Source organism: Dermacentor andersoni, chromosome 8 (genome assembly GCF_023375885.2).
Source record: "Dermacentor andersoni chromosome 8, qqDerAnde1_hic_scaffold, whole genome shotgun sequence".
NCBI classification, from domain to species: Eukaryota; Metazoa; Arthropoda; class Arachnida; order Ixodida; family Ixodidae; genus Dermacentor; species Dermacentor andersoni.
Genome location: NC_092821.1, coordinates 140,820,088 through 140,845,570, shown reverse-complemented (window position 1 = coordinate 140,845,570; position 25,483 = coordinate 140,820,088). Strand labels below are relative to the sequence as shown.

The 25,483-nt window shown below is 46.2% G+C and overlaps 4 protein-coding genes across 6 annotated transcripts in view; 2 read left to right on the top strand and 2 right to left on the bottom strand.

The window, feature by feature from the left end:
- Nucleotides 1-13,722, bottom strand: part of fliI (FLII actin remodeling protein) — a 53,985-nt gene extending 40,263 nt beyond the window's left edge. Inside the window, exons 1-11 of one of the 3 annotated variants that reach the window (XM_072289983.1) lie at nt 13,613-13,722; nt 12,638-12,664; nt 10,340-10,450; nt 8,588-8,740; nt 7,002-7,087; nt 6,422-6,498; nt 5,733-5,817; nt 3,852-3,955; nt 3,080-3,199; nt 2,019-2,077; nt 335-492 (exon numbers count right to left, since the gene is read on the bottom strand). In XM_072289983.1, the coding sequence (XP_072146084.1) occupies nt 335-492; nt 2,019-2,077; nt 3,080-3,199; nt 3,852-3,955; nt 5,733-5,817; nt 6,422-6,498; nt 7,002-7,087; nt 8,588-8,740; nt 10,340-10,450; nt 12,638-12,664; nt 13,613-13,675 (1,043 nt within the window). In that variant the 5' untranslated portion in view covers nt 13,676-13,722. The other 2 variants (XM_050173801.3, XM_072289982.1) reach the window with 2 other exon arrangements.
- Nucleotides 13,723-13,927: 205 nt separating this feature from the next.
- On the top strand, nt 13,928-14,596 carry Dad1 (dolichyl-diphosphooligosaccharide--protein glycosyltransferase subunit). Its single transcript, XM_050173797.2, has one exon. It carries the CDS (start codon nt 14,088-14,090, stop codon nt 14,430-14,432), a length of 345 nt encoding a protein of 114 aa, XP_050029754.1. The 5' UTR covers nt 13,928-14,087; the 3' UTR covers nt 14,433-14,596.
- A 170-nt stretch (nt 14,597-14,766) lies between these two features.
- Nucleotides 14,767-20,078, bottom strand: LOC126525840 (uncharacterized). Its single transcript, XM_050173795.3, has one exon. It carries the CDS (start codon nt 19,545-19,547, stop codon nt 15,648-15,650), a length of 3,900 nt encoding a protein of 1,299 aa, XP_050029752.2. The 5' UTR covers nt 19,548-20,078; the 3' UTR covers nt 14,767-15,647.
- Nucleotides 20,055-24,867, top strand: ND-B14 (NADH dehydrogenase (ubiquinone) B14 subunit). Its single transcript, XM_050173796.3, has 3 exons — nt 20,055-20,217; nt 20,735-20,850; nt 24,598-24,867. The coding sequence occupies exons 1-3, from the start codon at nt 20,091-20,093 to the stop codon at nt 24,721-24,723; spliced, it is 369 nt and encodes a 122-aa protein (XP_050029753.1). The 5' UTR covers nt 20,055-20,090; the 3' UTR covers nt 24,724-24,867.
- Nucleotides 24,868-25,483: the final 616 nt, after the last annotated feature.

Here is a 25,483-nt window from a genome sequence, read left to right as displayed (position 1 = left end):
ACGATCGGGATTGCGCAATGTATGCTTTGCACTTGTTAGCTCAAAACGGCCAGACCTGGTGAGGGGCCCTTTAAGATCAGGTGGCACGCACACATACATGCACTGCAACATATTTTTGAACCATAGCAGAGTGTGGCAGTTTCGGGTCACTTAGTTAGAGTCACTAGCTCCAACTCGGCATTGCCAAGCTGGCGCTTGAGCTTCTGCTCCCAATGTCTTTTTGCTTCAAGATTGTTAGTAACCAGCTATACCAATACTATTCGCAGGCATGACAACCACTTATCGAAAGTAGCCAAGGCCAAAGGCTCACCAGTTGTGACAATGGGGAGCTTACCGTACAACACCTTCGGGGATCATCTCCAGATTGTTGTAAGCCGCCATGAATACCACGAGATTGTGGAGCTTGCCAATTCCTGATGGAATGCCCTCGAAGTCGAGCAAGTTGTCATTGAGGTACAGGTGGGTTAGCGTGGTGAGCCTGCACAGTGCTGCCTAAAGGATGAGAACACATAAAAAAGATGCACAGTTAAACATTGATATAACGAAGCCGGCAAAATCAGCAGTTTTCTTTGTTATATCAAAATTTCATTATACCGAAATTCAAGCTTTTATGCAAAATAAGTAGAGTCGCCGATGGATATTTTTTTACATGGGACGGGCAAGAAAAATTTCCTCATCACTGGCGAATAAAAAAAAAAGCAAATCTGAATGAAACAAAATAATTTTGCTGCAGTTGAGAGTCCAGGACGAAAGATACTGTGTCATGCCGTGCCGACGATATCTCCACAATGGTGGCGTGTGGCAAAGCCTGCCACGTATTCGCATCCCATCGTCTCCCACGGATGACAGCCACGTGCAGTCACGTCTGCGCTAGAAAAGGAGAGGCATGTCAACCTGCCCCGCACTTCCCTTCCCTCCTCCCCCAACCCTCGCACAAGCTTGATCGTATTACCGCGAGCTCGCTCTCCTTTCCCTTTCCCCTTGCTTGCATGGGAAGCCAGAACCATCATCCTTCTGTCTCACCCTCACACGCTTTCGCTCGCACCCAAAGTATACAGTGCACGGGGTGCAATAGGCTCTTATTGCACGTGCACATTATGTGGAACGTGATCCTTCTCTGCTTCAGCGGTTGCTCTTGCTCGCATGGCGCATGATTTGAGAGGTGCATTGGCAAGCAGCTGCTTGTAATTCACCCATCTGATCACCTGTGTCCGCAAAAGTTTCAATTTATTGTCTTGCTATTCCTTCACAAAGGAAGTGAAATGTTGTTATACTGAAATCGTGTATAAACACACTTTGTTAAATTTGGGTTCCGACATCATTCTGACGTTCTGACATGATTCTGAGGTTCTGACATATGTCTGACGCTGGATAATGACATGCAAGCACAAGTAATGAACCTAGGCATTTCTAGAGGCATTAAGGCAATACAGAGGTGCTGAAGAAAGTGTTTACTTATGCCAGGAGGAGGTTCTGTCGAGTCCAGACAGTCTCGTCAGTGAGAAATTCCTATAGAAAGGACCTGCTTTCACAAATATGTGAATCGAAGCTGCTGATCAGACTCATTCACAAAAACTAGACTTAGAAGTGTTTGTGCTTACTCAAAGTGTGCCACTTTGCACAGTATGTGTGCCCTGTCATCAATCGTGCATCTACTCAGCCACACATGGCATCCCCAAACTTAACAGAGCACAAGGCTAAGGCATAACTTCGGTGTCCACAAAGCTGGATGAACCTAATGAAAAAAAAAGGAAAAAAAGAAAAGAAAATGCAATGCAGAGTGCACCTTTAAGATGACATTGATATTGCTGTGCCTAGATTTTTGTCATTCTAAAACCTAACAGAAGTTTCAACATATATTAAATACAAACTTCAAAGAAAAGAGCGGAAAGAAAACAACTGCCTCCTTTAGAACACAACATGTAAGTCACGAGACTGGTAATTTAAAAGAGAAGGCCAACAAGCAGAAATCATAACTCCTACAAGTAAAGGCTAACTAGTGCGAATGCATGACTTACAGGTAGCGATGTCAGCTTGTTTCGGGACAGATTGAGGCTGCGGATGTTCTTCCACACATCTGCGAGGAGACACCACAAAATATGGTCGGTTACCTTGGCGTTTCTTTCTTCCCGATATTTTTCATGCTCCAACGAACTTCAATGTAACGAGGTTCTAAATTGCAATATAATGTAAACATAACAAGCATGAAAACTTAAACATGATAAGACTCTATGTTAATATTCATGCAGATAGCATAAGCACAAAATAGTAAATACTACAAGGTTGAGTTAACCATAATCCATACTCTGGCTATTCTAAAATTTCTGCTGGCTCTGCCACCTTATAGGTGCACTCATTATCAGATTGCTCTATCCCAAGTTTGCAGTCACGCTGGTTTTAGCCCAGCTGAAGATGCAGCGCAGAAAACGGTGGCAGCCCCACTTGCAATTTACATGAAACAAGGGAAGTGTGCAGCAATTTGTTCTTGTTATTTGACAGCCCATCTTTGCGCTGATATTTTCAGAAAAAAAAAAAAAAATCTGCAAAGTACAGATGAAAGTTCTGTAACTGAGAATGTGCTTGAATTCATACAGGGCATGAAGCAGGGCAGCGGTAATGTCAGATATTTGGAGGAAACCGGACACTGGGGAAAACACTCACGACAGATGATAACACTGAGCGTACACATGATTTGATTCCGTCGCATTCAAGCCGCAGCACACAAGGACAGTGAACATGAGAACATTACAAATGTTCTTGTGCTTGTTATTAACATTCTCATATTTGCAGAACGCAGCCAAATGCTACAAGTGCTGTGTTTTTTCCCCCCATTTTTGTCTCTTTTCCTTGATGCACCGCTTCGATATGCCTAATCAAAGAGCCCGTCGACCAGTGCCGACTCTGTCGGATTCTGCTTAATGATTGACAGATACTGTGCGTTGGAAAATCTAGTGCATTAAGCTAAACACACATCTCTGTAGTTTCCTATTCTGAAAATTGGGTAATATAAACCCCATAACGAGAGCAATGATAACTTCTTTTAATCGTCCTCGCACTAGCTCGCTGTGAGAACACTTACCTCCGATGACGGGAGACACTTCTGTGATGGCATTGTCGCTCAGGTTGAGCCGGCGAAGCGTTGGCAATGTGTAGAGGACGTCAGGAATTCTCGGCAGTGCATTTTGGGAGAAGTCCACGTCTGGACAGATGATCCCACGAAGTGGGTGTAGTTCAAAGCAACAGGAGGGACGACAATGTCAGCTGCCACCAAATATGGCTACCCTATGACACAAGCTAGCCGGCGTGAGAAGGGCAGATATCTCTAGCATTCATTCATTAGGACGTCAACTTGCAAATACAGAGGGACCTCGTTGACGTGTTTCTGTTCTACTGCATTCAAGCTCAGACAATTAAACGTCCCAGTTAATTCAAACAAATCTCAAGACTTTGATCGGCCCGCTGTACTGTTTTCAATAATTTTGACAACCCTGGTAAGGAAAGTGTAAATATTCGAAATTATGAATATAGTACTACAAACCAAGTATTCCTGCTTCAAAGTGAAGTTGCGAATTTACCTCCTTTGGATAGTTGATTACGGGTGAGTGTACAGGATGATAGCGATTTACGGAGCCTGTGTGCCAAGTATAGAAGGACCTACACCTCTTCTCCACAGGAAGAAGTGCAGGCCAACAGTGGGCACTGCCTTTGGCGACACAGATGCTGATAGAGACACTGATAACACAAGTGCCCGTCATAAACTCGGGAGAGCATCTGAACCGGTTCACAGCTCTGGTCAATACAAGCACTAACCAGCTGCTGAGGTTAACAAAGGTGAAGTGTTGGCGACTCACCAGAAAGCACGGCCGATGAATCGAGCGAGACGGGAGTGTTGATGACCGTCCGCTGCGTGTTGCGCATGTGCAATACTTGCAGCGATGTCAGCGCTGGCAGCTGCCTGCATTCGCCAACAGTGAGACGAGAGTCATCGAGGATGGCAGGACACTAACCAAGATCGGCAAGATGCCTGTCAAGAATAGGCAACTGAGATTCACAGGTGGCCTCACTAATGCAACGCTGCACAGCGGTGTTTGCGTCTGACACCGTGGTCCAGGTGAGAAGCAAATGATCTGTGCCTTACAGCTGAAATTCTCATCAAGTCTCGCCCGTCTGAATGAGTTGAGCTCGCCCACAGTTTTCGTACAGCTGGAAACGATTTGAGGGCTTTCACTTTAGGTTTAACCAAGCTGGATTAAAATGTCACAATGGTGACTTCATCAGAAGACCAAGTAACTATCAACCCAAAATAGGCATATTTGTCCTGCTTTTTTTGTGCAAATTTGATCAACTTAATATTTTTCCATACAGCAATGCTTCCAACTCCCAGACTCAGAGAGAGCAGAGCTCACTGATGCCAACTCAAGTGCCTAGGTTCTAATGAAGTGCATCGGCATGTGATCACTAGTGAATACGCACTTTGTGTCCCGAGATTTCAGTCCATGTTGTTGAACAGCATGCACGTGATTGAAAGAGTGATTCTCTTATTCCATTCTAAGAGGATGAAAGGACTGGGGCAGCCTACAGAAGCACTACAGCAAACCTAACTCTCAATTCAATTTTTGTAACCATTCCCAGCATGACGGTGTGAAGCAAATTTTTATACTAACTTATTTTTATTTCACTTTATTTTAGGTCTGACCTGACCAGACAGACTGAAAACCATAGTGCTTGACAAGGCCTCATGCTTCCTCAGTTCGCAACAAGTGCAGGATGAAAACTAAGAAGTAATCATAAAACAGACTTGCGCATTACATAACATCGATGTTAACAAATGTCTCTTCCCAAAATCTCAGAATGGAGACTTGTGCGTTAGTACCGCATTTACTCAAATCGTGCTTGCACTTTCTCCTGGAGAAAGTGGATACAGAAGTGGAGGGTGAGATAATTATGTGGGGACAATTTTTACAGGTGAGATGATTAGAAAAGATTACGAGTTTTGATGGACAACGTGGAGAGCAGTATACGAGTGCGAGCAGTCTGCGAGTAAGTAAAGTAAATGTCGGAATTTATGTTGTTTCTTCACATAAAGCAAGCAGAGCGGTGCGCGCCCTCCTTTCCCATCCAGCTTACAAAGAGCAGGAAGGAACCCCCTGGGGCTTGGTCACATTATCATGCGCTCACCTGCACGACATTGGGTTGGGCATGCGGGAGGGCAGTGTGCCTCAAGCCACCATCCCTCTCTGCTCACCCTTACACGCTTTCCCTCACACCTACAGAAAACAGTGTGCAAGCCGCGATCATATTATTGTACTAAGAGTTTATACGGAACCTAGGCTTCTTCGAGCACAGGTCGTCATGCACTGATGGATGAAAGATAACTTTTCCAATGCGAGCCCAGTGATGAATTGGTTGTGCTGTTCTGCACAAGTGGTCGGGCACTATAACTAAGAGCGTTCTCCTTCGCTCAAACTCCATTTTATCTGAATACTACTACATTTCCGATTCCCTTGAATTTCAAGTTAGCCAGATTCTACTGTACTGGCCTTCATTGCAAATGAAAACCTTGGTATCCGCCCGACACATGCTATCAATGGCCATGTGAAGTAGCTTTAAGAGTATGAAGGTTAAGGCCACAATGTTTTAATGAACCAAACTGGCATCTCAAATGAATGAAGGTGGCATCTAAGATGAAGTGGTACTGAAGTTCCTGCCCGCTTGGCAAATCAGGCACATACCTTAACTGGTAGTGGCCGAGGGGGTTGTCATTCAGCACTAGGGTCTGCAGACTGACCAGGCGTCGCATCTGAGGTGGCAGAGTCTCTGCAATGCAGCAGGGTTTTGGAAACAAGAAACAGCTTTTGAAAATGCATCCTTCATAAAGAAGTGAAAGAATGCAATTGTTTATGAAATGTATGATCTAGCTCTACTGCAGCTCTAGCTTATGACCTAGCTCTGCTGAAGGGGATAAAGAAAACACACAAGAAAAGCAAAGAAATATTGCCCCTGAACACAGCAGCCACTTACGTAGTGTTAAAACCTACCAGCAGATTCAATGGCTGCAGTGGCCTGGTGAAAACTTTGGTGCTATCAGTACAGTGCATACATGTACAGTGCTCAGTGATTTAAACATGACACTCTTGACTGCACGGCAGCCGGTGCTTTCTGTGCCACCCGTGAACGATCACCAAGGGGCCGAATGCAGTCACAAGGCATCACAAAGGTTGTCACTTTCATGCGATACAAAAATGCATCAGTTCTACATCTCCAGCGCACACCAGTGGCGCAAAAAGTGCTGGCAGCCCGCCCCCCCACAAGTATCGTGTTTCGATCACTGAGCACTGTACAACACGTAAAGGCATGACGGTGAATCTATACTGAAGGATATGCGCACTTGTACATAAATCTGGCTGTTCAGACAACTCACCAAGCTGGTTGCCACTCAGGTCGAGATGAATCAAGTCGACCAGGCTGACAAAGAGCTGGTGTGGGATCGTTTCAATTCTGCCGGGAAATGGAAAACAAGAGAGGCACAAGAGGTGCAAGTCATTTCAGAAGCTGGGACTGAGTTTTGCACCACTCTTTCCGAACAACAAACTGCCTCTCAGCATCAACCCACACATTCGTCCACCAGTTATACGTATCGCCACTCATCAGACTATGTCACATTAGTGCTGTAGAGGCAGTGCACTTATAGACGCATGTACTAGTAACAACGAAAAAGGCAAACACAGGCGCTGGTTACGTCACACTGCTAGATAGGCCTCTCAGAGCATTACTAAACAAATGCAATCAATGCCTTGATTTATCCCAACCCAGTACTATCTGAATGCAATCCCTTACTCTTGCCAACGTCAGCCAGCAATGAAAACCAGCAAATCAATAGATTTTTGACCTGCAAGTCTCCAGTTTCCTCGGCACTTGCTTATCACTTAGTGTATTGTTATTATTGCCATTTTTTCGACCCAAAAGTGAATCTGCAGTGGACATTTCGAACCAATAAGTACCTGTTGTATGCGAGGTTGAGCACGAGCAGACCCCGAGCATGCTCCAGGTTGGTGGGGATTTCTCGCAGGTCGTTGTAGCTCAGGTCCTGGAATCAGGTCACAAAGGCATGTGATCCCGTCGCCTTAAGCACACTAATGTTAATGCTACACGTTAGAAGAATGTGGGACACTTATGCAAGATGTTACTTCAGGCTTTTTAATATTGAAAGTCAATGCCCCAACTGGTCTTTCAAGTGAACTACACTCTCTGCGCAAGCTTGGGTATCAAAATTTTCATTAACTGAAGCTTCCCAGACTAAGATACAAAGGGAAGTCTAAGAGTACACAGCTAGACTAGCTCGTCCGCATTCAACATGGCATACAGCACAGACATGTGTGGACATATGTTGAAAATTCATGGGTTTTACATGCTAAAACTCTGGTATGATCATGAGGCAGGGCGTAGTGTGAGACTCCGTATTAATTTTGACCCCCTTGGGTTCTTTACAACATGCTCCCAATGCACAACACATAAGCATTTTTGCATTTCGCCCTCATCAAAATGCGGCTGCCTTGGCCAGGAATGGAAACCGCGACCTTGTGCTTAGCAACGTAATGCCAAAGCCACTAACCCACCCAAGTTGGTGTGTGGACAGGTGTGTGGACATGTGTGTGGACATGTGTGACATGACATGTCTCTGGCTTCATTGTCTTTTTCTTCATGTGGGTGTGACTAACACAGAATCACTAGGGGGCTCTTTCCTGCTCCTTTTAAGCCGGGATGGGAAAGAAGGGCACGCAGCATTCCGCTTGCTCTCATTTGGTCTCAGCTGCCTGTGCGTCTTTCCTCGTAATTTTTGCGGCACATGACATTATGGTAGCTAGCGATGAATCGAACCTTTGCCTTTGGCTCAGGTTTGTTCAGAAAACGGTGCATCGGATTGAGAAATTTCGTTCGAAATAACTGTTGCGTCGTTCTTGTAGTTCAAGTTCACTGGAGTATTTCTCTATTCAAATACTTAGGACTTTGCCAGTACCAACACAGCAGCTCAATTTACCCATCAATTCGAATTATGAGTTTTCAAATTATTGGGATTTCACTCTATTACATGAGAAAAGGTTCAACCACACAAACAAACAAGAGAGAGAGAGAGAAAGAGAGAGAGAGATTTCGAATTGTGTGTTCATGGCAAAATCTGTTCGTATCTCTCAAGCGCTGTGGCAAGGAGTTGTCCTTGACAGCCACTAATGTTATATATACTGCTGCCTTTTGAAAGTCAAATGCCTCGCTTCCAGAACAAGCACCTGCCCGTAATTTCCAGTGGGACTCCCTGCACAAAGTAGGAAAACACTTTTCGCGTGAGCAATCTCTTCAGCTGGCCCACCGCAATCCTCTTGTGCCACCCATGTACTTGCAGTCATGACATAAATTTTGCAAGGTGGTGTTTTTAAAAACTGCAGCAAGAATTTAAAAACTCCACACCCACTTGTCCCTTTGCCTGTCTGTCTTCTTTAGCTTGAGGACAAGGGAGCACCTCAACGTCAGGGCGTGCGAGGTCTGTCTCAAGCTAAACACTAATTCACACCCAAACTCTGGCCTTTCTCACCACAACAAAGAGGTCTTCGAGGTCGAACACGTCAGGCGGTATGCCCGAATTCTTCAGCCGGTTGTGGCGGCAGTTGAGGGAACGCAGGCACGGCAGCTGCGGGACTTCCCCGTGCAGCGTCACCAGGTTGTTGCGCACCAGAGACAGCGTCTCCTGCAAAACAAAACAAGCAAAGAGTTATGTATGGTAACGACCATAATGAGAGGAAGGTCTGTTCGTTAACACAATGTATAAGATGCAACTCGACAGGACAAGTGAACACCACAAGGGTTCCAAGATGGCCTAGTTGCTTTATGTTCATTATGGTGAAACGGCGCATTGTGTTGTCTGTTTCACCCATCCCGTCGTCTGTGCTGTTTCGCCATGATTGATACGAGAGTTTGCTGTTGGGCTAGTCGGTATATCTTATGATGAAAAAACAAAAAGAAACAGGATAATAAGGTATCATTTTTGCGATGTTTACATTCCCAGTTCAATAGATGCAACAATATGCAGAGGAGCAAGCACCTTAGGCTATCACGAGGATGGTTGTGCACGAATGACTGTCAGAACTGGGCTTCATTTGTCGGTCAATTTCAGTGTGGGCATGTTTTGTTTCGGCAGTCAAGCCACATTATTCTCCATGTGGACCACATTACGCCTTTGGCTTCGTTACTTTTGTCATTCCATAGTGAGTGTTTATTTGCTTTGTTTCCCGAGTGTCTGGTGCCGAGCCAGTGTCACGTGTGTATCAGCGTGTTCTTGTGCAATCTATTTCAATGGAAACAACCGAAGTGGTAAGCTGAATGCTGTAGTGTGTACTTATTAGGCTTCAAGGTCCCAGTCGTACATCATAAAAGACGCATTTTTGCCTCACTTGTGAGAGCAGAGATAATTGTAACAGCGTCTGTACCTATTGCGATAGTGTGTGGCTTTAGGAGTCGGCACCGCTGCAAATCTAGCCTTTTGTCAATCCTATATATCTCAATAATTAAGCTGAAGTGCCATCATATTTCAATTAACATTTGTTCATTAATTCATTGTTCTTGTTTATTTTTATGTATAAAGGAAGCAAATAAACAAAGAAAGAAGCAAACAAACATACAAATGAACAAACAAACAAATGAATGAATAAATAAATAATAATTTATTCGGCGGTTTACACTTCTCCCAATATTGTGCACTCCACTACCTATAATTAAAGTTTACCAGTGAGTTGAAGAAAAGCTTTTCTTGGAGACTAAGTTTCATCGTTTAATATTTTCGTGAATATGAACGCAAACTGTGCATGCAATGTAACGCTTCTAACCGAGACATCACAAAAATTTTGGAGGAAGAACAAAACATCTGGAAACTGCAATATGCTTCCTTTTATTGTTTACATAAAATTGTGGAGTTTAAGGCATTAACTTTTACTTCAGGTATGTGTCTTACATCAGGAATTTTTTTCAAGTGGCCGAATGGGTGCTTTAAGAGACACTAAAAGCTTTAAAAGACATAAAATGGTTGTTGTCCTCAATTCCGACATTCCTCCTGTAGTGAATCTCGCAAGGAGTCCATATTCAGTAAACATGACAAAATTCATTAACAACTGAAAAGTCAGTTATGCAGCTATACGGTTTCCCAATTTTGATGATGCAAAAAATGTGGCGAAGCTAAATTTTCAACATACAGAATTAAAAGGCCATCCGAAGGGGATAAAATATAAATTTCAGGAACAACTTTTATGAACAAGACTAAGCACACTTATGCGCCAGCAGGCAGATTACATACAAGTTTCTTGAGGCTCTGGAGTTCGTCCGGGATCCAGTCGATCTTGGTCCTGTTTAGCCGCAGCCATCGCAGGCCGGTCATGTCACCGACTGCCTTGGGAAAGTAGTCCTCCTATGGCACAAAGCAGTACAACAGTTACTAATTAGGAAACAACTGAAATTAATATCAGACTGCAATGAGCCAATTGTGGTCATTTACTACCATACCACAAAACACTTGAAAGTCTGCCCTATTGAAATTCAAAGTACTACTGCGCATGACTGAAATGTGGGCGGGAACGTTTAAAGTAAAGCATGTATTGTGACAGATAACTCAATAGTATGATTTCGCAAAACTAAGGAATTCTTCGTAATAAATTCATGGGAATGCCTCATACAGGTATTGAACAAAAAGACATGCCCATTCATTAACAGCCCTTGATTCCCCTCCCCCCCCCACCACACACACATTTCAAACACGCTGGGTACTCAAAGCATTGACAGAAACATTGCAGCGGCAAAGAGATACTTGTTCAGCAGGGCAAGTTCAAGATGAACCTGCTGGCTAGTCTCAATGTTAAGAAATGGTTAGCTAATGAATCATGTTGCCAAATCAACGAAGGTATCTGCAATGACTCACTGTCTTCAGACTGTGCTACAAGGAAAAGTAGTTTTTGCCAATCTCTTCACAAATAGCAATTACAGCAGTAATTATAACAGCCCCAGCATTTTACCCTGTAAATACCCAATAAACCTGATGTGTATGCAGCACACTAGGCAGCAGGTGGTATCGGTAACCGTAGAACCTAATGTAACCTGCAGTAGTTCTATGCTAAAATACATTACTGGCCATCATTTTGCAGTAACAGAAAAGACTGGCAAAACCACCATACTGCGCTCATGTACAGTCAATTCCAAATGGTCAGCATCAAAAATATTGCAGTGAATGATTGCTGAGCAGAATTAAAGTGCTTGACATTTATGCTTATTACCACAGTGATATCACTTCCACTGCCAAGAAACATCATAGAATTTGTTTTGCATGTTACAAGAAATGTCACAGAAGAAAAGAGATCTACATTACTCGGATCCTTCTTCGTTTTCCTGTCTGATTTGGAAGAGAGCAATTCGTGCATTAGTCCACAAGAACCAATTGTCACGTGTAAACCTATGTAACAAAAATGTATTTTGGTTTATTCACTACAAGAGGCTCTGCAACTTAATGTTACAAAGGAGAGGGAATCAGCAAGTTGAAAGAATTACAATTTCAATTAGAACCAGAAATCATTTAAGAAATGCTGGTTAACATAGAACATCAAAGTGGGCCTCATATCGCTGTTTTCTCAAATTACTCAGGCGTGCATTTAAGAAGACGTTTTGATAATTTTCATTTACGTATTTGAGGAATGTACTTCGTTTCATACGTAGCAGGCAACACTACGATGGCTGGACAGAGTTATCTCACTGCTTGTCTTCATGACCAAATAAAGTAGTGCATCTTATTTGAAAGAAAGATGCAGGTATGCATGTCGCGAACTGACGTAACATTTAGTCCCGTACCGGTTTGTCTTAAAATGTGACGTTACTACTATATGGAGAGCACCACAGATCTTAACTCGTTCACCATTGAACGGGGGGGCAAGATGTTCCACAGCACTCTGCTTGCACCAGTGACCAAAACACGGCACAGTAAAAACCTCGTTATAGCAAACTTGAAGCGGGAACCAAAGTTACATTGTTATGTCCATTGCTCCGTTACATACATCAGTGCACGCACTGGAATATGAACCTCAGTGGAGGTTTCAGGGGGAATTTCACTTGCTTCATTATATCCATTATTTCGCTATATCCAGTTTTGTTATAACAAGGTTCGACTGTACGATGCACACTGTAAGCAGAGGGGCGCACGAATAATAAGTGAGTCAGCGTTAACCTTTTGCCCACAAGCTGTAGTGGCAATGTGTGGAGCAGTTATTCCCTAGGAAGTGCCGCTGGTCAAAAAAGAACTGCGATGCGAAATGCGCAGGGTAATCACTTCTATGACCGTACTACCGTGGGGAGACTGCACAGTGTTGCCTGTTAAGTATGAAACGGAGTATCAAACAGATATGTTTTGTTTCCTTTCTTTGAAGTATTGCAGGTGGATAAGTTAATGGGCTATGCAGTACACTTGCACCGAAGGATAATCAATTTAGTCTTCTTGAGGCATTCAAGATCAAGAAAACCAGCAACGCCACCAGAGTATGCATATATAGAATATATATGCAATTTTTTTTTGCAGGAGAGAAAATATACAGGTGTTGGGATGAGGCGTGCTTACGTATTTATCATAGCTCCACGCTCGCCACTGAAACAAAATACAAAATGGAAAAACACAATATTGCGGAACAGATTTAGAATACGGTTTCGCATTTCTGGCATAAAATAAAAAAATATAGAAAAGGGAAGTCCCGCTGTACTTTTGTGGATTTACGCTTCTAGTCATAACCAATTTGGCAGAGATAAATTAGCACACAAAAGTGGCACGCAACAGAAGGGTGCAGGTGAAACCAATTTCGCTTAACGAACAAGAAAAGCACCCAATCAATAAACCAAGCTTGCTTGCACAAAAGGAACTTTGTATTTGAATAATAATAAAATAAGTCAGGATACCAAATGGATAACTAGAGTTTCCTGCTCCCGTAAACATTGCAGCATTTCTCAAAAAAAAATTTTTCGCAATAACTACTGTTTCGGAAACGTTTCACGGGTACAAAGTTTACGAAGACATTCAAAAGCTGTCGATGGACATCAATATTAGCGCAATCGCTAGACAACTACACTTAAACCAACAAGACAATGCGCTGCGTCGAGCTCGTCATTTATTGGCCACAATTCTTTTTTTTTTTTTTTTTTTTTGACAGTTCATAAGTATTAGTAACCATTCGACAAGCCAAGCCGTTGCCGCAATGCTCTTGCGAGATCCCAGCAAGAGAATACTAACAATAGTTCTACCGCACACAACTTGTCAAGGCTTCTCTAGTTTTAAAAGGCGTTTGTTTTGCCCCATCAATTGTTCCGGCTTCCGTCACGAGACGCGCGAAAATGCAAGCACTACAAAAAGATCAAAATAAAAGCCGCAAGAGAAACCAACGTGCAATGGGTTTCTGACGATCATCTTGGGTTACACCTCCCGAGAGAAGGCGAGTTATCAATGTGAGCAAGAAAGGCTACACGACAAGACAGCGCAACCAATCAGTAGATTAGTGACTGCTGCGTTAATCTGTTGCATTCATACAAGCGAAATGTTCCGTACTTGGAAGTCATTTCGAGTAAAATCGATGCCCCGGACGAAGGGCAGCACACCAGTAGCCGCCATCTTGAACTTTACGATACTCGTAGCGCTACCTAGGCGGGCGCGAACGAAATTGAAAATAACGGCAAATACAGCATCAACGCAATCTAAGCCTTAGTCAACGTGCGGTGCCGTCAAAACAAAACGGGTCAATTAGTTGTTAGTTATGCAAGTCTGAGCCTATGTTGTTGTCAGCTAAGCTGAAATTTTAGAAATTAACTGCGCTCGGACTAAGTGATCATCATCATCACCAGTGTCCACATCATCATCGGCTCAAATCGCAAGCCAGGCAGATAGCCAGCCACCAACGCCGACGCGCTTTGCTATCTGCCGGTGTGCGGACACGTCGAACGAAAAAAAGAGAACTGTCTCGTGGCATAGCAGAGCCAGTGTTTGATTGTTTACTCATCGTAAGCGCCGGTGAAACCAAGAAGCCATGGCCTCCGCGACAATCTGGGACGTGGTGAAGCGGTTCCTGGACGAGTATTCGGCCACGACGCCCAAGAAGCTGAAGATCATCGACTCGTACCTGGTCTACGTCATGCTCACGGGGATAGTGCAGTTCGTGTACTGCTGCATCGTGGGCACGTTCCCGTTCAACTCGTTCCTGTCCGGTTTCATCACCTGCGTGGCGTCGTTCGTGCTGGGCGTCTGCCTACGGCTTCAGGCGAACCCACAGAACAAGTCGCAGTTCTTCGGCATCAGCCCCGAAAGAGCGTACGCCGACTTCGTGTTCGCGCACATCATCCTGCATCTGGTCGTCATCAACTTCATCGGTTGACGAACTTCCCGCTCCGTCTCCAGGAAGAGCGGACGTTCGTGGGGGAAGAACTGTTTTGGAACGAAGTTTTGTTGTTGCGTTCACTGGGTCTCACGGGATGTTTTTTTTTTTTCCTCAGCTGCCTTTATCGCCCCTTTTTCTAATAAACTACTGGTGTGAGCAAGTGCCCGTCTTTTATTTGCGCAGGCCATTTGCCGGCAATGTGGCATTTGTCTGTTTGAGCAGGGTTCTTAACTATTATATGAAACAAATTAAGAAATTTAAGCTCCAACGCACGTTGAAATTAGTTCAAGTTCGTTAATGGCCGAAGTACAGAGGGGGGAGAGAGAAAAAATTACGTTTATAGAAACAATGTGTTTATTCAACCCAAACATTTCAAACAAGCATTGGAAGCACAGATGACATTTTAAATTAGCTTGAAAAAACAAATATGGAGTGCACTACTCCAGCCATTTGCTCCTCTGTTTCATAAATGTGCCTTAACTGGAAGCCCATGCTTCACTTGGTCAAAGTAATGCTTGATGTAAACACATAGAAGGAAAAGCAATGTCTTGACTACAACCACGCTAGGCGTCGTCTAATCTAAGTCATGCATGGGCTTCATGTTGATGCACATTATGAATATGGAGGTTATGTAAATAAGCTCAAAGTGATTAAGATGACCTGCTACAGAAATAGGCAATGGTTGTAATTACTGTTTCAATCCGATTTAACCTTTAAGTGGGACATTCAGAGCACGTAAAAATGCTCATACATTGCACAGTGTAGGTAATGAAGGTGAAGTTAGAAACAAACAGCACTTGGGTTTGTGTTTTGCAACAATCTTAGGTTGCTATCGGCAGATTCTGCCGGTAACGGCGGCATGGTGGAATCTAAGCCGATTAAGATCATAAAGAATGGAACAAGAAGTGGGTAGTGTTAAAACACGGCCAAGCAGACCTCTTTCAGCACTTTTCTTTTTGACCACAAAATCACACACCGATCACAGAAATAACACCATGGTGTAATGCTGCAGAGCAAAGGTTCTTTGAACAATGCCAGCAATGGCTTTTGTTAGCAGTTTATCAAAAGCACAACATGCACAACACTTCAGAGCATGTTGCACAAAGTTATGGAATGCACCGCATGGGTATAAAATGAAAGGATTGAAATTAAGGACAGTTGAAATAGGAGGAGAAAAAAACTGCAAACAAGTCGTCGTTCAAAGCAGCAAGCTCAAAAGATTGTCTTCTTCCAATCACGAATGCAAACATAGGCTTCGATATTCACAACTCGTGCAAGGTCCGACACCGGAAGTCTCATGCCCGTCGTCTCGTCCATGACATACGTGCGGTCAATTCCCTGCACTGGCTCATAATCCTGGTTGTAGAAAGAGTAGTAGGATTCGTCCATCTCGTCATCCAGCTCCTCTCCCGATGAACTGTATGACCCATTACCGATGTCATAGTCGATGGTGATCTCCCTGAAGAAAAACTTTCTCTTTGAGGACCTCTTCACCACATCTACGTGAAAGACGGATGACGGCCGCCTGCAGGCGCGGCCCCGACAGTGCCGCACAAAGTGTTCCTTTGTGTCGAAACCTCGGTAGCAGCGGGAACAGAAGTAAGCACAGCCATGCTGAGTGAAGCCATGGCTTAGCAGTCGCTCCAAGTACATAAAGCTCACACTACAGTGCATGCAGTAATATGCTGGGACATCTTCATCTTCCTCGGTAGTCAAGCTGCCCTTTTCAGACCTGTCACTGCTGGCTTGAAGTGCAGGCACTGAACTTTCTGATAGGGAGCATTTTTCCCTGTGCGCTTCGATGTATGACTGGCTGAATGTTTGAAAGCCGCATCGCTGGCAGGTGTGGAGAGCGCACACAATGGCCTGGCGCGCAATCTCTGCTTCGATGTTTGCATCCATGCCTTCAGCAGGGCCCGACCCGCCGTGGACAGCTTTCATGTGGCACTCCTTGGCCCGGATCCCACGAAATGACTGGCTGCACATCTTGCATATTGTCGGGTAGTATGTGTAGTGACGCAGGAAGTGGCTCCGGAAGGTCGACACCACCCGGAAAACCTGCGCACAGTGGCGGCAGGTGAAGCGCTGAAACTTGAATGGCAGGTTCTGCAGCACCCATGAGAGTAGCGGCCTGGTGTCGCATACAAGCAGCGTTGCGGTCGCAGAGCAGCGCTCATTGTCAATGTGCTTTTGCCAGGACAACTGGTCATCGAAGCCGCCAAGGCAGGACGAGCAGACGTAGGCCGTGACGCGAAGCTCTTGCTTCAACACGTGCTGCTGCAGACGGCCAACGTCATCGATGGAAAAGGAGCAGAATGGGCAGTGGCCATGTTTCACTGCCTCTATGTAGTCGTACGACATGAAGAGCTTGTCGGCAAGCTCTTGTACGGAGAGGGAGAGACTATGCTTGCTCGACGTATGCCTCTGAAAGTCTTCGAAGCCAGAGACCAATGCCGGGCAGAAGCAGCAGCGCTGCTGAAAAGTCAAGTGGCTTAGGTCATAAGAGGTCTCGTACTTGACGCCCCTGTCAGAAGAAGTGATAAGCTCCTTGCCGAGATTGTCGCTTCTGACCCGAAACATGGTCATCTGGCTCGAGTGGCAGTAGCAGGCATGGAGCATCATGGCGCCGGTGCTTGCCGTTCCGAAGCTGCAATAGCCACACTCAATGTCGGCAAAACCATGGTCTTGAAAGTGTTCAACGAGTGCCGTTACAGACTGGCAACTCTTAGTGCACCTTCCACAGGGAAATGAGTCGGCATCGACATGAGCCTCTTCAAAGTGCTTTTCAAACTCACACCGTTTCCTGTTTCTAAACATACATCCTGGAAACCCGCACACATATGGATCGAACTCTTTGATCTGTACAGAGGAAGTGGACGCAGCAGGGTCCCCACGGCTGGACAGGGAAATGGATGTAACCGAATCCTGTGGGTGAGCTTGAGGAAAATGAACACTGAAATGCATATTGCGGGCAGTTCGGTACAAGCACTTGCAGCACTGGAACCGCAGATCGCTGTGGTCTTCTTCGAGATGAGTTAGCAGGGCTCCTGGACTGGCGACACTAGCACCACAATACAGGCAGAAGACATCAGCGAGATCGTGATTCTTCAGGTGATTTTCAAAATCCGAAGCGCTGTCTGTGCTGAAGCCACAAGTAAAAGCACTACACTTGAACTCGTGGCTTATGTTGGCCACCAATTGGTGGAAAGCACGAACAGACTTGGGGCAACGGTAACCATAGTAGACACTGCGTGAAATGGTGTCGATAATCTCTGGCTCGTAGCAGTCTGTTGTCTCCTCACTGGTTGAGGACAGAAGTCTCTGCCTTTTCCGCCGCCACTGCATGGAATCAAGCTGCTCACTTGAGGAATTTTGTGCAGAAGATTGTTGCGAGGAGTTTCTTGGGGGCCTTTTCTGAACGGCTCGATGACGGTGCCTTGCAGGATGTCGGACAGGCTTGCGAGCAAAACTTGTATTTTCAGTGACATCATTCTCTTCACTCTCATCCGAGTCAACGCTGTTAACCGTCACCAACCTGAGCCCGTCGAGTGTGTCATAACTGAACGGGAGCCGGCGATGCTCTCGTTGGTGATGGAGCTGCAAAAGGTCAGATCGCTTCGCACCGCGGAAGCAGTAGGTGCAAAAAAATGACATCCTGTGCAATTTGCTCATGTGAACTGCAAGACTCAACTTGGAGACGAACCTCTCCCGGCACTTCTCGCAAGACACACGAAACATTTCATTATCTACACTGCCACTGGAAGACGACTCCTCCTCCTCCTCCTCTTGAAGTGTCTCCTCACCCGATAGCTCACTGGGATGCCAGCTGACATCGGCTTCCGAGGGCGCGCTCTTCGCGGCAGTGCTGGAGCTATCTTCGTCGTCGGATTCCAGGCTACTCTTGTCGCTGCAAACGAAGCCGTCGTGCTGGTAGCCGTGCGCCGTGAAGCTCCTGTTGGCACGATTGGCACGACTACCGTTCGACGACTGCCTCGACTCGGATCTAGCTGTCGTCTTGCTGTGCGACACTTGTCTTGCCTTGGCGGCTGACGACTTCTGTTTCGTACCTTCGCTGCGCGGTTCGTGAAACGGTTTTCCGTCGTGCTCGGAGACGTGGTGCAGGCGAAGCGCCAGAAGCGTGGCGCAGGTGAAGTTGCAACTCGGGCACGCGATCTCGAGCTTTCCTCGCCCTAACGTCCTATCGTTTCCTTTCTTGTCGCGCAAGTGAGCACCGCCCGCTACAGAGGGAACGACCGCCTTGCTAATCTTGTCGCCATGCGATCCCGTAGCGAGATCGGGGCTCTCGGCCCGGGAGGAGGGTCCGCTGACACTTTCGGTGTCCCGATCCGCGAAACTGTCCCGAGAGCAGCTCTCAATGCCATGCGCCGCCGGCTCAACTTCGGCAGCAGGTGTTTCCGGGAGCAAGAGTTTCGCGTACTCGCCCTTGTCGTGCATCTCGAGGTGGTGCTGCTTCAGTCGCGACACGCTCAGCGACGACCACGTACAGTGGGCGCAGCTGAACGCGCCGTTCGAATCCTGCGGGTGGTTCTGGGACAGCTGGCATATGCTGCAGTCCACTTGGGCGGGCGATGCGGTCGGCAAGTCGTCGACATTGCCGCTCTCCGCCACGCTCGCCGGCTCGCTTGCGCAGCATGCTTCGAGAGACGAGGAGGGGGACGACAAAGACGACGCGTCCGTGCCGCAGGACAGCGCATTTCTCGCTCGCGCGGCGTCGTGCATGTTCCTGCAGTGAGACTTCAGCGCAGCCTCGTTGGCGAACAGGCGACCGCAGGAGGGGCAGACGCGCCGAGAATGAGCGTGAGTGATGTGCGCCGAAACCTCGACCCAGGAGCTCGCTCTCTGATCGCACAGAAGACAGTTGAAGTCGGTCGTCTGCGGCGCCCGGGAGGGAGTCGACGACGCCGGTCCGTAGCATCGCTCGGCGGAGTTCCAGTTCTCCACGGCCATGAGCTTGAGTCCATGCTGGCGCCGGTGGTGGTGCCCCAATTCGTCCTCGTCGACGAAGCGCAGTTTGCAGTGAGCACAGCGGTGAGGAGCATTGAAGCCCCACATGTACTGTTGATTTGGCGATTGTTTGGCGAGCCGAGACATCGTGACACCTCATACAAGACATGATCCAAACTTTCCGAAGGATCTACTGAGCGCCATTTTAGCTTTGGAGGCTAAAGGCTGCAGCGTGCCTTTTCTTTTGTTTCTTCAGCGTCGTTCGCACACGAAAGGAATAAGCAAGCCACGAACATAGTCGGGAGAACGCTTTGCGCGACTGTCACAGGGACATTTCCTTACAACTGCGGGTCGCCGACATAAAGCCATACCAGACTGTTCTATTCGCACGCTAATCACGGTCCGAAGTTGGCGCACAATCACAACAAGCACACTGTCAACGGAAGTAGTGGAGGAAGAGGAAGCTGCGGAAGCAGAATCACTGCTTGCTTTTTGATCAAATCGTACCCAAAGAATTTGTCATCTTTTTTAACGGTACCACAATAGTGCTTGATTTCATCAAAATCGCTAGCTGCAATTGTCGACTTGTAGCATTGTCGACCTGTAGCATCCGCCCATTGATTAGCACGTTCTGCCGTGCTCTAGTAAGTAAAATCCGTTGACACACGAGGACGCCACCGTTCTCGCAAAATGGCGTCCAACTTGGCACAATCGACGGCTCGAACTGTGAAACCTTTGCTTTCCCTCGACCAGAGCGAAGCAAGGCGAAGGGCACTGAACCTGTACAAGGCGTGGTACCGTCAGATGCCTCAAATTGGTAAGCAGCGAAGACATTCCCTCTTGGCGAGCCGCTTGGCATGTGTAACGAAGGTAACAGTCCAACCCACTGGTCATCTCAGCTGTGCGTGACCTCTGCTGCGCTTCGGTGTCACCGGCTGCATAAGAAGCTGCTGTTGTCGGAAATCCAAACCGGCCGACTTGCTTTGCACATGCTCGTGGCTGACCACGCCTTCCTCTCGCGATCGATGTCATGTCTCCGGCGAAGTTTATGCAGCTAGACACTTTGTTCGTGCCGCACATTTCCTGCTCAACAGAAGTGATACCGGCGTCGCACGGCCACTTTCGATCGCCATCGAGCCCGGTGGAGGCCGAAATTCTCGACCGCGATTGGCTCGATCGCGCTCAAAGGTGCACCGTGTGACACCTGTATGAGGCAAGGATTCTGCGGCGCCGATTGCTTGAGGAGGCTGCATGTACACAACTTTCGAAGCGACGCTCTTGCGCTCTTGCTGGCGCGTGTGACGATTTCGGTTTGCTCTGTTGTCGCTTTGCAGTGAAACTCTACGACATACCGGTGTCAGCGGAGCAGGCGAGGGCCAAGCTGCGGGAAGAGTACCTCAAAAACAAGCATGTTCGTGATATTCGGGCCATCGATCTTCTAGTTATCAAGGTAACGACCTCGACAATCCTGCTGCCGCTCTGAAAATAGTATGTTATCGTGGCTCCTTGCATCACTGTCGCCAGCAGCAGATAATGCTGTTGTCTTCGATAAACCCTGTCGCTTAGAGTGAGTCGTGCAGTTTCATAAATTTTCATGGCGTTCCGTGTGACAGTTGCACGGCTCAGCAGCGTGCGGGGTTTTTGCTTTGCGCTTAGTATTGAGACAGTGTTGTAAGGAGCGAAACAAAAGCCTTAGCTGCTGGCCATCGAGAGCGTCTGGTGCTCGCTAAATTCGCAGATCCACTGCCAGCAGTTCAAATTGTAGTGGTGTCTTGCTTCAGCTGCTTTAGTTTTACAAGATTTACCAATGCCCCCATAAATAGGTAAGGTGCAATCAGCTATGCGTTTGCCATTGCACAATTTCTTCTATAAAAGATGAATGTGTATAGAGGTTCCTCTTTGTCTTGCATGTGTACTTTGAAAAGCCTAGCAAGCTTTTGTCATCTTGTTGCACAACTGTACACATGAAGCTTGGGGATCACTGTAGCAAGTTTAAAAACACTTGGTGTGTTTTCATTAAGCGGCTGGTGTATTGGAGCTAACAAACAGATATACGCATCTGATAAACATCTTGGTGATAGAGCAGACAGGATGAAAAGCAGCATGGGTACTGCTCAGTAGCAGACAGTCTTTACCTTGGTAGCAGAATCCATCGCACACGCATTTGGCAGCAGCAGCAGCAGCCTTTGTTTCGCGAGAATGACATGGGTTCTTACCTGGTAGTCTGTTATGTAAACACAAGCACACGCTGGGCACTAGTGGTGTGATAGTGCAAGTTATTTGCTATTAGTGGTAGTAGTGCTGTGTAATCCACTACCAGCTATGGAAAGAAAAGATCAGGTAGGCTCTATTGGGAACGCAGCCACAGTGGGCCACGTGAAACGCACTGCTTTCTACTTTAGGGGGCTGGCTGGTGCATCGAGCGCCCTTGACTGAAGCCACCACAAGTGAGCTACCTTGTGCCGGAAGTTGGCATTTTGCTACTCTGCAGCGACACTTCACCTGCACGAGAGCTTGGCATCATTTTTTTTTATTTCGTTCGTGTGAAATACCAGCCTGTTGTGCCATAAACTACCGAACCAAGCCGGATTGGATTAGATTGGAGTGAACTTTATTCATGCCTGCAGTTGGGCGCTCGCGCGCCCCAACGAGGGCCTACGTCATCTACGAAGTTACTCGGCGCGGGTCTCCGCTTGCCGTTGCCGGCTCGCTGGGTCCCTGCCTTTCGAGTGCCTCGAAGACCTGCTGGACGGCCCAGAGCTGTTCGTCTCAGTTGTAGCTCTTCGCGGCTGCCTCGAGCCGCGGTGGGAGCGTTCTTGATTTTGCATCTTCTGGATTTTTAACGCAGTCCCACAAGATGTGCATGTAGTCGGCGGTCTCCCTCCGGCAGACTCTGCACTTATCGGTCGGATATGTCTTGGGGTACATGCGATTCATCAGTCTTGGGCTCGGTAGCGATCCGGTCTGGAGCTGTCTCAGTACTACCGCCTCCGCTCGACTTAGCCTCGGGTGCGGGGGTGGGGAGCAAGCCGGAGAAATCTTTAGGGTAGACATCAAGAATTGGCCATCGCCATCTCTGCAGCATCAGTAACATGAGCGGCGTCTGCTGGAAACACTGGCGATAGTTGCATATTGCATATGGGTTAGTCTTAAATATTGCATAAGGGTTAGTCTTATCGTAAAACAATTTACACCAGACATGAACAGACAACATCCCCCTAACACGCAGAAAGTCATGAAGGAAAATTGTTACAGCTGCAATATCATCTGACCAAGCACACCAGTAAGTGTCACACAATGCCACATTCATGCAGGCTTCACTTGCGCCCGGCTCGGTGAGCAGCATCCAGCAAAACATAGTGCAGATCAGTGGTGAAACGACTTGTGCATGCTGCAGTAGGTGTATGGTCACTAAGTTTCAGAAATGACGTAACCAAATGCACAAGTTACATTTATTCATGCATTAGAAAGCTTACATGCGTAACTTATGTTGCACTTAATGGGGTCTTACGGTCTAATTTTGCAATCGTGATCACATCCTATGCATAGGCTGCCTGTGTTTTGCAGAGGGCATTCGGGCACAAGCGTACGCAGATGACCCCCTACTGGTGGTGCCCGAGACTACCATATGCAGCTTGAGCCTGCCGCACTCATAGATAGTTGGGGTTCCTGCTCTTGCCTCAATCTCCATGGTCACACCATGGAGACAGACACCATGGTCAAAAGGGGTTGCGTATTGCTCTGTCTTGCTGCCGAATCTCTTCACACCATTTATGGATCATACGTGTCGAACGCAGGGGCACCATAGCCGAGCAAGCAAGTATTGTTTCCAAAATTGCACACTTGCAGGCTTTGTAACTCCTGACGAGCACCAGTGAGAATTCGATGAATTCTACCTACTATCGCTCGGTGAGCTCTCTAAATGTGACCACTCCTGCTTGGATTGACAAATGTACCACCAAGCTATGCCTCTGTAAGCAGCATGCAGGAGGCTGCTAAATTTAGCTCTGACTGTGCCATGCGTGGCAGGTTAACGGTGGCATCTGTGTACATGACACATGCATGATTAAGTAATGGCTTTTTACCTCTACACAACCATACCAAAGTAAGGTGCGTTGGTAGTATGTTTTAATGGATATAAGCGATAATAGTATAGCATACATTTGTATCATACAGTTTTCATAAGCAGCCCCATAGACCAAACTGAAAGAGGTTTCACACTGAAAGAGGTTTTTTCAAATTGATTATATGTTATTGATACCAGTCAATGGCCTCAAATGCATCTCAGAAAAGTTTGCTGCAAGCAGCAGTGAGATTACCATTATTACTGATGACAAACTCTCAACATTTATCTTTGGCTTGTGCAGTTTGCAAGCATTCTTCATGTCACTGCGCAAGAACACACATGAAACTTCTAAGAATGTTGCAGCAGGGCTTGTGTTCGAACAAATCCATGAATGCAGATAACAATGATGGTAGCAGGATTGAAGGAGGGAAAGGCAGTATAGGTGCTCATCATTGAGTGTGTGGCACACACACACCCATGCACATACACAGGGTTTTGAGTCACAAGGGCAAAGTGTGTTCTCACCTGGTAATGTGCTTCATGAGCATGAGCACATGCTGGCAGTCCGGGAGGGGTTGCAAATTGATGCACAAAGTGGTGAATGAACTCGAATGTGCACACAGTTTTTTTTAGTGGATGGTGAATTGGTCACTGTCATTATCTGGCATATGCATACATATTCTCTTTTGAGATGTTCATTTGCAAAATCATTCTAATGTTCTGACTGCATGTTTCGAACCTTGTGGCTCATTTTCAGTTTGAATGCAGGAGCAAATTAGATGAAAGTGTGGTAGTTTCAACACCAGAAGGATTTTCTAGTTGAGTACGGCCACCATCAAACTTGACCCAAACACGCTTTAAACACCTTTTTGTTGCTTCTGTGGATGGTGCCAGAGCTTTCTGGTAGGGAGGCCTTGATGCGCATTCCTTCCAAACCATTCAACTTACAACCTCTGTTAAAATTAAGGTGCTTTAGATGTGTCTGCATTCTGTAGGTTGTCTGATGGTGCCTGTACATTATGCAGAAGTCACAACTTTGTGTAATCATGATACTTTGGCATAGTACAAACCTTTGTAGTAATTGTGCTCAAGAAGTTGTGTTATGCCTTTTACTCTGTTATTCAACCGCAGGGTCAAATGGAGCTTGTGGAAACACTCAGCATCTTCAAGCAGAAGTCCCATGTTATGAACTACTTCAAGCAAACAGTCAACCCGAAGCCTACAGACTTTATGTCAAAGTTTCTTGCTGGTTACTAGGAGCCTGCGGTTGCCAGAGGCTGCTACCTTGACCACCTTGGCAGGCCTCTTGAGCTTAAAACTGCCATATGTTGCAAGCAAAAACTAGCTGTTGAACTGTACATAAAGCACCTTAGCAGTCAATAAACAATGTTTGAAAGCGAAGCTGTATGCTTCATTGTTCAGTCACTCTGAGCAAATTAACGTATAGTCTTTGGAAAAGCTGTGCTAGTAATCTTGTAATTAAGATTGGCATCAACTCTCGAACCAAGGGCAGGATTGGAGTATAGTTGAACCTCGTTCTAAAGGGACACTAAAGGTAAATATTAAGTCAAGCTAAAGTGATAGATTAGTGCTCAAGAATCTCGAAGGTGTCAATGTTATCGCGAACAGAGCCTTTATAACCGAGAAATTGAGGTAAATGCAGGAAATGATTAGACTCCCCCGGGAAATTCAAGTGCTTACCCGATGACGAAAGCACTCCTCAGTTAAATTCTGTCACTAGTACTTCAACTACTACTCGTTGCAGAGTATTGCATCGTATTATAAGGTGAAATAAAATGCTACTTGTCCAGTTTTGCTTTATGTTTAGACAAAGACTCATTGAAATTACCATTCACAACGACGCAGGCGATCGAACGGTTTTGTTTTTTCTCGACTCAGTGTAACCTACGCTTTCGAATTTCAGTAGTTATCGCGTAGTACTGTGCTGGTTTTGCTGGCACGCAAAACTTGCAGAAACTGCAAGTAGCAGAGAATTCAACTTCCATGTGATGTCGCG

Coding starts and splice junctions, on each gene's coding strand:
- Dad1 (XM_050173797.2), top strand. CDS start 14,088: ATGGCCTCCGCGACAATCTGGGACGTGGTGAAGCGGTTCCTGGACGAG.
- ND-B14 (XM_050173796.3), top strand. CDS start 20,091: ATGGCGTCCAACTTGGCACAATCGACGGCTCGAACTGTGAAACCTTTG. Junction 20,218..20,734: donor CCGTCAGATGCCTCAAATTG/GTAAGCAGCGAA, acceptor GTCGCTTTGCAG/TGAAACTCTACGACATACCG. Junction 20,851..24,597: donor TCGATCTTCTAGTTATCAAG/GTAACGACCTCG, acceptor ATTCAACCGCAG/GGTCAAATGGAGCTTGTGGA.
- LOC126525840 (XM_050173795.3), bottom strand. CDS start 19,547: ATGTCTCGGCTCGCCAAACAATCGCCAAATCAACAGTACATGTGGGGC.